Below are 15,969 nucleotides of genomic sequence, written 5' to 3'. Positions count from 1 at the left end.
AATTTTAATTTCTCCATTATATTAAGTTATACATTTTCTTCTTCTAGGTTTCAGCTTGGGGAGGATATGTTTTCATTATTAATTTAATACCGTTACATGTCTTTGTTTTGCTTTTGATGGGAAGATTTTCTAGCAAAATATTTACAGGTAATTTTAAATTAATCTTTTGTTAATTTTATGTGTTTGAGTCAAAGGTTTATTAAATATTTTATTTGAAATATTTCAATTTTTTTAACTAAAAAGTTGTATAAAATGTAAGAAAATATATGACTTAAAAATATGCTTGATAAAAAAGTTTATAACTATATGAACTGTTAAAAGAATTAAGTCAATGGTTTTATAATATGTATAAAGAATATTTTAAGACAAGTGCATTGCACTGTAAAAGCAACAAATATTTAAAGCAATGGTTCATTACGACATTATTCTTTTCTATAACTTTTTCTCTAAAAAATTGTCTTTTATGCTTGAATCGTTAATAAAAAAAAAAGTCTGTGAAAAAAACTTTTTGATTAATCTTAAATGCTTTAAATCTTTTTTTTTACATTTTTAACTTCTGTATTCTGTATTTTGGTTATTTTATGTATTATTTTAACTTTGTAGCAGAAATATATATGCTTTAATTTTATAATAGCTTATAGCATTTTTTTCATCATTGGGCTGCTTCTTTCAATGCAAATACCATTTGTTGGGTTTCAGCCAATTCGAACAAGTGAGCATATGGCTGCTGCAGGTAAACAAATAAATAATATCTATTTATTAATGATTGCTATTATATAATTACTATTATCACTTATTATTCTTAAAAACCGTTCTCAATAGAACGGTTTTTAAAAATAATAAGTGATAAAAAAATTCTGTTTTTATCACTTAACTCAAAAGTTATTATTCAATAAAAAAATAATTATATTGATCTCAAAATTATGATATAAAATCTTCTTTTAAAACCATATTATTGCTATTATTTTTAATAAAAGTTATGATTTGATAAATCATCAGATAAAACTAGAAATCCAGCATCCAGTATAATGTAATATTTAAAAAACAACCGCAAATCACAACAGTTTAAAAAAAATTAATGGTGATCGAATATTTTAGATAAAAGAAACTGCAAAATAAGATTTAAAATACTTATATATATCTTATTTAAATGTTATTCAATATTTTCTTACAAATCAAATATAACCGTTAAATGTTCGCAACTCTCTTTAGAAAATATGTATATAAAATTAAAGAGGAGTTTAAAAACAAATAAAAACTTATTTAAACTGCTTATAGTTATTTTAAAACAAAACAAAAAAAATGTTATAACTTATTTTAAAAAGTATGCTTTTTATTGTTATTTTTATTATCAATTAATTTTTAAATCAAAACATTTAAATTTTTAAATAAATAGTTCCTTAGAGTTTTCCCCAAAACAAAATTTAAATTTTAATGTTTCATACAATGGGCAAATATTTTTAGTATAATTTTTATTGGTTGATTTTTAAATTACAGCGCAAATTTTTGTGACCTCTAGTCTTTTTTTTAAACAAACAATTTAAAATATGTAAGATTTGACTGGTATTATTTTTGCAGTAATAAATTTATTGTTTTGCTTATTCATTAATTTTTTCAGTATTATAAATTGGCCATTTTATTTAAACAACGTTCACGGTTTTTAATAAACTGAGAATTTGAGGACCAGAAATATTTCCAGATATTGAAATTTGTGATCACTTAGTTCGAGCTTTAGAAATTGATCAAATATTGAATAGAACTATTTGACCTCCTCTTATCAGACTTTTTTTAGATGAATTAAAAGTAATGGCAAATGGTGCAAAAGATGTGGTAAAAACTAATTAATGAGTGGGATAAAATTGACTTACTCAAATTGGGTAAGTCTTTAAGTAGAATGTCAAGAATGTGTAAAGCGGTTATTGTTGCTAAGGTTGATTAAATAGGCAAGACAATTCCAAATTATATATATATATATATATATATATATATATATATATGTATATATATATATATATATATATATATATATGTATATATATATATATATATATATATATATATATATATATGTATATATTTATATATATATATATAATGATGATGATGATGATGATGATATGGTGGTGATAATGATCATGTTAATGCGATAGTAGACTAGTGGTAAAACACTTTTATTAAAAATTTTATCTTGTATATACATCAGATTTACCACATCATCATACTTCTTACTACTATCATATGGCTGACTGAGATTTTTTTTGTGGTTTTATTTGTGATAATCAGTGGACTTTCATGTCTTTCATCTCCTTGTTAAAAATTGCAACTCTAATTTTTTTTATTGCAAAAAAATTGATGCAAAAGGTCTGGCGGTGGATTTCTCTCAGATCACGAAAACTTGTATTTTATAAAACTTTTAAAAAGCAACTATAACATTCTTTTATGGTCTGTTACCTCTCACAAAAAGTCAGAACTACTTGCAAAGAACTTTTTCTCTAATTTATATTTTGAATCTAATGATAACACTCTTCCTGTCATCCAACAAAAACAGTTTAATCCATTGTTTAACTTTCACATCACTCTTGGTTTTTTTTGCTAACAATGTTTCTTTTTTAAACTCTTTTATAGCTTGTGGTTCAGACAACACTCCTGTCAGTTTTACATAAACGTTCTCCAGAACACTTTTGTTGCTCTCTAAATTATTTAATAAGTGCTTATCTGAATCTTTTTTTTTTTTTTTCTTACCTGCATCTTGTTTTCCTTTCTACTGGAAAATGACATCTGTGGTTCCAATTTTAGAAATTCTGGAGATCAGTCAGACTCCCTGACCATTACTATCAGCAAGCTCTTTAATAAATAACTTTCTAATATGCCATCTTAAGTCTAACAACTCTGATAATTAATACAATTTTGATCTTTTTGTTCTGATGTTGACTTGTTAATCATTATAAAAGAAAGATTCTGTTGTACAGTAGATGGAATCAGTGATAAAAGGGCTATTGTTTTAAACATTTCAAAGGCTTTTGATAAAGGCATGCTGGTCCACTTGAGCTTATTTCATGTTGTATCTAGGAAAGTTTTTAAAATTGTTGTATCATTCCTTTCTTACTGCAGTTTTAAAGTTATCCTTAATGGACAATGCTTTACATCTCAGATTATCATTCACTATTGACATTAATAAATAAAGGAAAATAAATACAAAAAAAACTTTGAATTTATTTTTGTATTATTTATTAATGTTTGTAATATTGACACTTTTTTTTGGCTGAACATTACTATAGCTGTTATTCTAACTTTATATTTACAATGGAGTGTTACTCATCAAAGGAGGATTAGAAAGAAAGTTAGACAATTTTTAGCTACAAAATAAATATACCTATGTGTTTAGTTGAAGAACTATTATGCTTCTGTGTATCAGATTTTTAAAAGGCAGTAGAATTATTAACAGAAAAAAGAAATAAAGTTATAATCAGCAAAGTTAAGCCTATTAAGTTGCCGTGCAAAAATATTGATACATAACTAGAAGAACATATGAGAGTAAACAGAGCAGAAGAATAAAATTATCTCCTGAATATATAAATATATAAATTCATAGCAGTACAGAAAGAACTGGACACTGTTAATAATTTTTTTTGAATTGCAAAGGAACAGCTGCTAGAGTCATTCTACAATATCAAGTTTGTAAGTTGTTTTTTTTGTGCAGTGCATTTGTGGTGGGCTGCACTAGGTAAAGGGTAGAGAAGTTTGAGTAGAAAATAAACAATTTTCATAAGCAGCAATGATGATGGGATATAACTTGAAGTTTAGTATACTTTTATTGTTTAAATTTTAATTGAAACAACTTTATATAATTCTTGTTTTATACATATTTTGTGGTTTAACTATTGTTTATGCAAAGTTATATTTTATGTGTAAGTTCCGAGTGAGCAAGCTATTAAGTTTTGTCATTATTTTTTTTGTTTGATTGGTTTTTAGTTTTTATATATTTTTCTGACAAATTTTTTTCTTGTTATTTGTAGGTGTTTTTGCTCTTTTGCAAGCTTATGCATTCATTAAATATCTCAGAGATAAAATGTCACGAAGTGAATTTGTTTACCTCTTTAATTTTGCAATCGTTGCTATGGCTGGAGTTGTCTTTTGTTCTGTAGTTGCCTTGACATATGCAGGTTTGTTAAAAATAAATTAAATTTAGCTTTTCAATACTTTGCGTTCATTAAAATAGATTTGATTTGTTATCAGGGTATGTTGCGCCATGGAGTGGTAGATTTTACTCCTTGTATGACACTGGATATGCAAAGATTCACATTCCAATTATTGCTTCTGTATCTGAACACCAACCTACAACGTGGGTATCTTTCTTTTTCGATTTACACATACTTATATGTGTATTTCCTTATGGACTTTGGCTGTGTGTAAAAAATGTAAACAATGAAAGAGTTTTTAGTAAGTTTCCTTTGTTACTAAGCAACTTTATTACATGTAGTTAAAATGAACATTATTCATTCTTTAAAAGAATAAAAATATGCATTATCTACAAAATATAATAATTTTTAAATGAATGGGGATTGTTATGTTTAAATAGCTTTTACATTCTGTGATTTAAATGAAACCAATTATAAACTTGTAAAAAATTAAGGGTGCATCGGAATGGAAATTTTGAATTCCAGCCGGAACCAGTTTTTACGGAATTGTTAATTAAGTTCCAGCCGTAATTCCTGCCAGAACAAAAGTTATATTTATGTAATTTTTTACCTTAAAGAATAAAAGTGAAAGCATCTCTTCAGCTTTATGGCTCTATAATATATTTATAACCTATAATATATATTATTTCATTAATTTGATTCTTTTTTCATTTAAATCTAATATGTTGTTTTTATTTTTGTTTCTTATAATTTTATTTATGGAAATTTTAACCTGCATAAAGTTTATATTTAAAATTATTTCTTTGTTTTCTATTTTTACATTAAGGTTAAATTGAAATATTTACTTTATTAGGAATCCTATACTTTTAATTACTTAAAATTTAGTTAACATTTAAAATGAGACTGTTCGCATATCATCCCTCAGAGACAGGTAACTGATGAAAAAAAGCTATTTTGTTGCCCAAAACTGGATAGCAACTCTTTTTGCACCACAATATTTCTAAACTTCTAGAAATCTTTACATAATTGATTACTGCAAATATAATTACATTTTGTTTATTAAGAAATTTGTATTTTTTACCTAGGTTTACCTATAGTTCTTCATTGCCCCCTTGGACAATGATTTATTGATTTAATTTACACAGTCTGTGTGACATGTCAAAAAAGGGTGAAAAATAAGTTCCGGCATTTGAGCCTGAAATATTGTAATTCTGGCTGGAACAGAATTCCGTTACATCCTTTTTTAAAATATAAATCACATTAAAAATACTGCAATTAATATTTTTTGTTGTATTATGGAATGGATATTTATTTTGCAATTTTCTTAAATTTTTATCTTGGTTTCTAAAGTTTGCAATTTTTGTAGTCATACTTTATGCTGTTACTGCTTCTTATTTTGCTGGTGTAATGGTTCGACTAATGTTGACACTCACACCGTGTGTCTGTGTCTTGGCAGCAATTGGCTTTTCTAATACATTAGATCATTATCTCTGTGAAAAAGATCTACTCTCACCTGTTCTTTCAAAAGAAGAGAAAAAAAGCAAGAAAATTGAAAATGTCAAGAAAGAAGTTTCTGGCAAAAGTGTAAGTTAAATAAGAAAAAAAGTCAGCTTATTTAATGATGATGTTATTTACAATATACATAAAAAGTTTGAAAAATAAAATTAGGTTGGCACAAAGTGTTCTTATATTCCTAATTTTAATTTAGTAAGCAAATGGTTATATAAATGCAAAAACATTTATTTAATTCCTAATTTTATTTAGTTAACAGAAAGCTGATTTTTGAAAGTAAACAAAGTTTCTGAAAAAAATAAACAGCATCTATAAGTATATCTAAATTGAAACCAAAATGATTCAGTGATTAAATTTTTCTACAAAAAATATATTGCAGTTTTTAAATGTTTAAAATGTCATTGTTGCATTCTTTATAATTTATTTTCGACTTTTTCTTCCAAATTACTTTTAAGAAGAAATAGTTCAAACTTTTTAGCAAAAAATTTTTATGAAATTCAATTTTTCTGTTTTGAAATTTAAAAAGTTATAAAATTAAAAAGCATTTAAAAGTTATACTATTTTTGCAGGGAAAAGAAGATGAAGATGTGCTTGTCAAAAAAACAGAAAATGAATCTGATAATGAACCTCAAAATGCTGGAAGTCAGTTAAAGATGATGGTTATTGCACTTATATTCACCATGTTTGTTTTATATGCTGTTCATTGTACATGGGTTACAAGCAATGCGTACTCAAGTCCTTCTATAGTACTTGCCACAAATAACTATGATGGGTATATAACTTATCTCAATAATACTTTTTTTCATGTTTGTGTTCATTTTAAAGGTCATTTAGTTCTCCATAAGTTAATTTAATTGTATTTCCATAATTAAAACATAAGAAAAAAAATGCAGCCCAGATTTACAAGTTTTATTTTAATAATAAATTGCAAGTTAAATCACTGTTGATCACTTTCATGCTGAACAAATTCTATGAAGCCCTGTCAATGATATAATAAACGCCGTATATTAAAAATAGTATGTTTAAAAGTTATTTTAATTTTAGTAGTAGCAAAATTAAATTAATAGCAATTACTTTTTTTAAACACTTATGTCTTGTATTTGTAATTGGATAGAAATTCAAATAGTAATTAGATAGAAATTTAAACTATTTGAATAAAAAATATTAGCGTTTAATAAATGTAATTACTATTATTTTATATTTTATTTTGATTTAAATATTAGCTGTTATATAGCTGTTATGTATATTTAAATGACGACATCTTGTATGAGTGTTGAATTAATATATGAACATCAATGAATTCAAGTTCTCTCAATGCTAATTTTTTTATTGATTTTAAGAAATTTTTGCTAGATTTTTGATTACTTTTATGATTTATTCAGAACAAGCAAGTGAATCTGTTCATCATGAGTATAAAAAAACATGGATTAAGTATAAGAGACGATAAGACCACTTTGACTAAGTGATTAAAGTCGAATTTTCAACATTTAATAACTAGTCAACATGTTTATCATTTAAGTTAATATATTGTTGACCAACATTAGTGTTGAAACTGTTGTTTCTAAAATATTTTAATAGCATGTAAGATACTGTTAAGTATTGATAAAATATAATACTATTTATGTATTTTAAAGCTTAGTCTAGATATTTGTTGACATTAAATGTATTTCTTATATTTTGTTGTTATTGTTTTTATACCTAAACTTTTTTGCTATGTTATCTGTAGGAGAATATGTTTTAACACTTTTTAATGTATTTATAATATAAGAATACACAAGTAGAGAGTAAAATTAGGTTAAGGTGTGTGTTAATTTTAGGAAAAAAAAAAGATTTGTTTTTTCCTAAAATTAAGTAAAATATATGAACTTCAATAATATTACCCATGTACAGCCCCTCCCCTTTTAAAATAAAATCAAAATGTGTAAAAATTTTGTTTTAACTATTTCTATGGAGGTTCTCAATACCCTTACTTAATTTAACAACAGTTTTATTTCTTAATAACAAAAAAAAAATTAGGTGTGGGGAGACTTCAAACCTGGCTGTCACTGTAGTAGGGGAGATGGGGGCGCATTGATCGCCGTAGCAGTGTTTTGAAAATTGCGCAGAACCTGAAAGAGATGTAAAAACTTATTAACTACGAAACACATGTAGAACTATCTGGCTTTTGATATATATAAATATTTTGATTTAAAAAAATGATAAACATGAATAATTTTAACTTTTAAACAACTCTCTCAAAAGATCAATGTACCCCAAACTATGGGGTACTATGATCTCCGACTTGGGGCACATTGATCTTATATGCGTAATATTATCTAAACGTTTAACACTTCTATAACTAAATCTTGTAAATAATTTAGTCAAAGGGTAATATTGTATAACATATAATACATCTAAATTTTTTAATTATTTTTTAAATATAGCAGTTAAACCCACTAGTTTAATTTTTAATTAAAAAATGTATAAATCATAGCAGCTATAAGCTACCCGCTTTATATACGTTTAAAACTTTACAACAACTTGAAATGGGGCGACTGAATAAGTGCAAATTTCATAACTGCAAATCTGCATAATTGCGACTGGCATAAGTGCGAACTGGCATAAGTGCGAACTGGCATAAGTGCGAACTGGCATAAGTGCGAACTGGCACAAGCGCGAACTGGCATAAGTGCGAATCACTTGCAAAAACTGGCATAAGTGCGAACTGGCACAAGCGCGAACTGGCATAAGTGCGCCGAAAGAATTTGCAAACATTGGCATAAGTGCGAACTGGCATATGTGCGAAACAATTGCAAAAACTGGCATAAGTGCGAACTGGCACAAGCGCGAATTAGCATAAATGCGCCGAAAGAATTTGCAAACATTGGCATAAGTGCAAATTGGCATAAGTGGCGATATGGCAAGTTCGCACTTATGCCAGTTCGCACTTATGCCAATTCGCACTTATGCCAATGTTTGCAAATTCTTTCGGCGCACTTATGCCAGTTCGCGCTTGTGCCAGTTCGCACTTATGCCAGTTTTTGCAATTGATTCGCACATATGCCAGTTCGCACTTATGCCAATGTTTGCAAATTCTTTCGGCGCACTTATGCCAGTTCGCACTTGTGCCAATTCGCACTTATGCCAGTCTTTGCAACTGCTTCGCACTTATGCAGATTCGCAGTTATGAAATTCGCACTTATTCAGCCTCCTCCTTGAAATTTATAAGAACTGAAATATAAAGACTGAAATAAGAATACAACTTTTAAGTTTACAAAACTTGTTAAAAGTACAATATTTTGATTAAGAATATTTCATCATTTGTGAAAGTCAAGTTGTGAAGCAGCTTTTGGTTTACATTGTTTTTTATTCCTAAGCAAGTAATTCTTAGTTTCTTTCTTATCTTTTGTGGAGACTTTTTGTTGATTTTTGGTTTGCTTCAAAATTTTCTTTTCTTTTGACAAACGAATTTCATTTCTGACAGGAGTATCAGTCAAGATCCTTGTTTTTAACTGCCTACTTTTAACTTTTTTTTTTCTGGCAGATGCTTTTGGGTAAGGTTTTAAAACCTCAGGTGAGATTATAGAAGCAACACTTGTTGACACTTTGTTTAAAATACTTGTTTCAATATTTACTATAGTTATTTCAGACTCTATGTGATTAACATGTGCTGGTATCATTTCAGATTCCATGTTGTTGACAGGAGTGATAGTAACTGTATCTGGAGCAGCTCTATCTGTAACTGATGATGGTAAATATTCGTCATCTTTGAAAATTTCAGAATTGAATGGCTCAATGCCAGCTACTCTAAATCCTGTCTGTATATTAGATGGTGAGAAAGCTTTTGTATACGGTTCTCGAACTATTGAAACAATATCATAAATGGTCATTGGTCTTGGGTTTGAAACCATCCAATTATCACATGCAGAATTGTAAAACCTTTTCAATGGTCCAAAAACAGTTCTATCTAATGGCTGCAATTTATGGCTGCAATGGGGAGGAAAACTTATCATTGTAATTCCGTGTTGAATTGCAAGCTCCAAGCCTTTAACAGAAATATGACTTTCATGACTGTCGAGAAGTAACAAAACTGGAGATTCCTGAGAAGTACATTTATTAAACATTTTGTTAAATACAGTTTGAGTATTTAACAAAATGTTTAATCCATTCTATGAAAATTTCTGAGTTCATCCAACCAGAAGGATTTGCAAATCCCACACATCCAGGAGGTCCTTCCTTAATCATGTAATCATGAAACTTTACCCTAGGAAAAATAAATAATGGAGGAATGGAATTTCCAATAGCATTAGAGGCACAACATGCAGTTACCAGTGTTCCTCGTTCTGCAGATGTGATTCTTCCAACTTGTTTGCTTCCTCTACCAGCTAAAACCTTTACCGGTTTTTGAACGGTTGTTAAACCAGTTTCATCAACATTATATATACAGTTAGGATTATATTTATATCGATTTCTTACCGTTTTAAGATTTTGAAAAAACTCTCTTACAGTGTGTTTGTTAAAAGCTGTTGATCGAGCGAAGCTCGTTGCTTCAGGTGTTTGTAGAGACAACTCTGGTTGTCTTTTCATAAAACCTTGCAACCAATCAATGCCTGCAATTTTATTTTTGATCCATGATGATGGGCATATCTTATTGTTTTTTAAAGCAAATTCATATGCCAATAATCGCGTTGACCTAGTTGAAAGGCCATAGTTCATTTTTGATGCAATTAGTAAATAACTTGATAAACTTTTTTCATCTTCTGCTGTAAAAACTTGTCTATTGTTGTAGTTAGGCTTGAAAGCTTCATTTGGATTAAGCCTCTTTTTACGACAATATCTTTTTAAAGTCATTCTATCTATGTTAAACTGACGTGCTACAACATTCAGTTGCGTTCCTTCTAAAACTTTATTAACAGCTACTTTCATTGTTTCACTTGGTATAGCAACTTTATTTGTTTTTTTAATTCTATTTCTAACCATTTTAAGATCTGTAAAAAAATAAATCAATAAAAACATATGTTTTTAATAAATGCTAATATTTAACATAATAATATTATGTTAAATATTTTTTAATTATTATGTTAAATATTATTCTTTTGATATTATAAAATAATAGTATTATTATTACTAGCTTATAACATAAGTAGATTTAAAAAATGAAATGCTAAAAGCTATTGTTTGTTTATATATAGTTTTTTTTTAAATTATAAATACAATTCCATTCGTTTAACTGTATTGCTTATAAACAAAAACATGGGGCACTTCGTCTTCTATGGGGCACTTTGATCCTCCGATCAATGGGCCCCGCATAGTCAAAGATCAATGTACCCCAATAGGTATAGGTAACATATTGATAGCAATATCTACTGTATAAACTGCAGCCAAATAAAAATTATATATTATATTATACACCTAACACTTACAAATTTAAAATAAAATTGTTGTTAACCCATACAGACATCTAAATAAAAATATATTTGAATTATAGTACGATTTAAAAAAATCACTTTTTATGACGAAAAACAATATTTTCTTTATTTTTTTTGACGCTGATAACCTTATGAAAAAATATTACGAATAATCAATTAGGGAAGCATAATGGTTAATTAAATTGCAACCTCACTTCTAGTAAGGCAAAAATAAACGAGTAAAAGCCAAAAGATCATACTGCCCCGGCGATCAATGCGCCCCCATCTCCCCTACACATTGAGTTGCTTACTATCTTTAAAGCATACAGTTTTTTTCAGAAAAAGAAGAAAGAAATGAAGAATAATGTAAGAAATGATTGCTACCCCATCCCAGCAGGTTAAAAGATATTCAATGTAAAAGATATTCAAAACTAAAGTCCCCAGCAGCAGGCTATTGACATCAGTCATGTTATCTAAACACGCGTTTATATGTATATTCATTAAAAAATATATAAGACTTTATATAAGAATTAAATAATATTTAAGGTAAAAAAAATTGTTTTTAAAAAAAATTTTCCTTAGTTCTCGAAACATTTTGGATGACTTTCGTGAAGCTTATTTTTGGCTGAGACAAAATACTGCTGATGACGCACGGTATGATTAATTTTGATTGATAGTTGTTTTGTTTTTTTCATGTTTTATGCAACAATTAAGTTAAATAGGTTTATTTATTTTTTTAATAATTAAAAAATTTTTTTTTACCTAGAGTTATGTCTTGGTGGGATTATGGATATCAAATAGCTGGAATGGCGAATCGTACAACTTTAGTTGACAACAATACTTGGAACAATAGTCATATTGCATTAGTTGGCAAAGCCATGTCCTCAAATGAGTCTGCTGCATATGAAATCATGAGAAAACTAGATGTTGATTATGTTTTGGTCATTTTTGGTGGTGTAATAGGTTACTCAGGTGATGATATCAACAAATTTTTATGGATGGTGAGAATAGCTGAAGGAGAGCATCCAAAAGATATAAGGGTATAACAACAATATTAATAGTTGTGGAATAATTATTTAAAAGTTTTTTATTTTAAAATGTAAATTTTTCATATCATTTTAAAGTTTTATTCTAATATTAAGTCAATCAATGTAGATAATTAGTAAAAAAAATCTGCACCCTACTTAACCCAAAAACACAAATGTTGAGGATTTTAAAAATTACAGATGCTTCAAATAATTTTATTTTGGTCTCAAAAATGTGAGTAAATTTTTTCTTTTACTCGCACATTTTAATTTGAAATTTTTTAAATTACAATTCAGAATGGTAACTGTTAAAACCACAGCAAAAGAATGAAACCAAAAATCTTTACAAAAGTCAAAATCAAATCAAAGAAATAACTGATGACAATTATGTCAAAATAAAGAAATTTTTTTTTTTTAATTTTCAACTGCAATTAAACAAATATAATGGTTATCAAAAAAAAAAAAAAAAAAAACTCAATAAAGAGACTTAAATAACCAAAAGAATAGAAATAGTCTAGTAGAAATAGTATATGTGTATATATATATATATATATATATATATATATATATATATATATATATATATATATATATATATATATATATATATATATATATATATATATATATATATATATATATATATGTATGTATGTATGTATGTATGTATATATTATATATATATATATATATATTATATATATATATATAAACACTAATTTATATATTTAATTTTTAATTTAAATTAATGTTTAAATATATAAACATAAATCTAAATTTTTTTTTGACAGGATGTTTCTCCTTCTGTAAGTTTATCAGGAAGATTAGTAGCTTCATCAGCTTCCTGATGAACCTAAAGAAGGAGAAACAGCCTGTCGAAGAAAAAATTAGAAAAAGAACAGAGATATATAAACTGTCAGTGTATTTAAGAGTGCCAAAAAGAGTGTATATATATATATATATATATATATATATATATATATATCTATATATATATATATATACTTATTTATATATATATATATATATATATATTTACAAAAGCAAAAAAGAATTAATTTTTGTATTTACTGTTTATGAAATACGATAAGCATTATCATATTTCATAAACAATAAATACAAATTAAATAAGAAATTCAGGAAGAAACTGAAAAAATAAGATCAACGGTACATATAAAACTGTACAAAAAAATCAAGTACAAATTATATTAAATATTTAAATAAATATTTAATATAATAATTTTTTGAAATATTAAATTTCTTTTAAATTGTTAGTATAAAATATTTTTATTCATCATTTGTAGCCTAGTCCAGGGTTACGTTTTTTAATGTGTATTTACCATTAAATTATTAATGTAAATACAAGATTGCTGATACATATAATACACCTTTTCACAGTTTCGATATAAAATTTATGCGCTCTCAGAAATGGAAATAAAAATGAAAACAAACATTATTTCAACGGTTATAATGTTAGTTATAGAGGTTTATAATGAAAAAAAATGTAAATACTGAACCTAGAATAGAAGTTTTAAGAGATCGAAACATGCGCTGTCATTGATTGTAAAAATAACAAGTGCAATCTCAAAATGTGGAAAGATGATTTATGATACAAAATGTTAAACGATGCATTTTTTTATCCATTTTAAACACACACACAGATATATAACAATAAAAACAACCACAGCTCAGAGAGAAATGTAGAAAACTAATTTACCATTCAACTCCTACATTATCGCGTCATAGTAAACTATTTACCATAAAATATAAAATGAGAGTATGTTCAGACGATTTTCCTGACAGAGCACTATCATTTAAAAATCGATATTCTTCATTAAACTTAGGCTACAATGCTGTAAGACTTATATCAATAAATGTAAATAATACAACTTTTTCAAACAATGATCCATCAGATTATGTTGAATTTAATATTAAGCGTTGTTTTATAATAGAGCATCAAGAATTAAAAAAGGAAATTGATAACTTAAAAAAAGAACTTCAGCATGAAATTGAAAACAATAAAGATTTATATGAAAAATTAACTTCAATCACATCAGTTATTACTATGAAACCAGACAAATTTGTATATAAACATAATCCAAACAAATCGTGTTATTGCAATTTACTTTTATACAAACATTTATTTTAAAAATGATAGATCTTGCAACTTTTAACTGGCATTACATTACTTTATAATAATAATTACAGATTACATCTGTCAGTGCGTTTCATGAGTTACATAGTGCAGTATCACCATTAATCAAAAGAAGATAAAGGGATGTTAAAAAAAGCTGTTTTTTGAAGTTTAAAAAAACCCTAAACTATTTCTACCAAAATAAAAGTTATGCAGCAGATAAATTTAAAATGATGAATTTTTAATGCTAACTTGGATTACTGACAATTGATCTTGCTGACAGGTTTAATATATCTTAAGGATTAGCCAGGGCAATATTTTCTACATGGGTGAAAGCTTCTAGCTCACTTTTAAAGCACATGGTTTTTGTTCCAACTAAAAATGTTATAAGACAGACAATGCCAAATAGATTTAAGAAATTAAATTATTCAGACTTGTACTAAATTTCAGTTATAACATAATTTTTTTTTATTGAAACACAAAAAAATTTAGACAAAAATTTAGACAATTAACATGGAGTGAATATAAACACCACAACATAAAAAACAGTATCTGTAGCTCCAAATTCATCAATAATTTCTTTAAATAATTTCTAAAGCTTACAGAGGCTTAATTTCAGATAAAGACATTATAAATCGAACAAATATTTAGATTGTATTCCAAAATGCTCTTGTATAATGTATGATAAAGGCTTTAATATTAATACTGAATGTTCTGAATGTTTCATCCACCACACAGTTCCTCCTGGTTGGAAAGGTGCAGCTTGAATGAATTGGTAAATGACAATGACAAATGAAGAACTAAAAAAATAAAAGAAATCACTAATTTAAGGATATTGGTTGAACAAGTTATTAGAAGACCAATGACATTTCAAATTTCATCAACAGAATTTCGGCTACCAATGTTAAAACTATTTGATGATATTATTTGCTTAGCTTAGAATAATCTAAGAAAATCAATATGTTTAGACTGACTTTACACTGTTTTTACATTGATAGATTATATATATATATATATATATATATATATATATATATATATATATATATATATATATATATATATATATATATATATATTATATATATATATATATATATATATATATATATATATATATATATATATATATATATATATATATATATATATATATATATATATATAGAACTGTGCAAAAGAAAGTAGCAGAAAGAAAATTTTAATATATTCAAGATAAAATGTCAAACAAAATGAAATTAAAGCAAAAATATAGGTACAAACATATTTTTGATTAAATTATGTAATATAATACAAGTTTTATTAAAAACATTTAAATTTATAACTATACATAGAGACTTAATATTTAGTGTGACCACCTTTAATTACATCTTGGAGTCTTTTATTTTTACTTTTATACAGATTTTCAACAAATGTGATGGGGATATTATACCATTCTTCTTTTAGAACATTCCAAAGCTCATTTACATTCTTTGGCAACCTTTCCATCTTCTTTCTGTCTAAGTAGTCCCAAACATGTTCGATGATATTCAAATCAGGGCTCTGAGGAGGCCAAGGCATGGTTTGAAGCATTCCCTCCTCTTCCAGATTTGACAAATAATTTTTAACTAATTTGCAAGTATGTTTGGGATTGTTATCCTGTTGTAAGATAAAATAATCCCTGATCAGTTGTCGTCCAGAAAGGCACAGTGTGATTATGTAAAATATTTGTATATTTTCCACCTGTAAGCTTTTCTGTTATTCTAACATTATCCCCTACCCCTTTTATTGAA

General features: G+C 26.6%; 1 protein-coding gene across 1 annotated transcript in view; it reads left to right on the top strand.

Moving 5' to 3' along the window:
• Positions 1–15,969, top strand: part of LOC100205648 (dolichyl-diphosphooligosaccharide--protein glycosyltransferase subunit STT3B) — a 43,559-nt gene that overhangs the window by 24,840 nt on the left and 2,750 nt on the right. The window contains exons 7-14 of the mRNA XM_065810828.1: positions 48–147; positions 635–733; positions 4,017–4,163; positions 4,237–4,440; positions 5,506–5,723; positions 6,221–6,423; positions 11,621–11,692; positions 11,805–12,078. Coding sequence (XP_065666900.1) covers positions 48–147; positions 635–733; positions 4,017–4,163; positions 4,237–4,440; positions 5,506–5,723; positions 6,221–6,423; positions 11,621–11,692; positions 11,805–12,078 — 1,317 coding nt within the window. The remainder of the gene's footprint in view (positions 1–47; positions 148–634; positions 734–4,016; positions 4,164–4,236; positions 4,441–5,505; positions 5,724–6,220; positions 6,424–11,620; positions 11,693–11,804; positions 12,079–15,969) is intronic.

Source organism: Hydra vulgaris, chromosome 11 (assembly GCF_038396675.1).
Source record: "Hydra vulgaris chromosome 11, alternate assembly HydraT2T_AEP".
NCBI lineage: Eukaryota > Metazoa > Cnidaria > Hydrozoa > Anthoathecata > Hydridae > Hydra > Hydra vulgaris.
The sequence above is the reverse complement of the archived record's forward strand: the minus strand, read 5'-3'. Positions and strand labels throughout refer to the sequence as shown.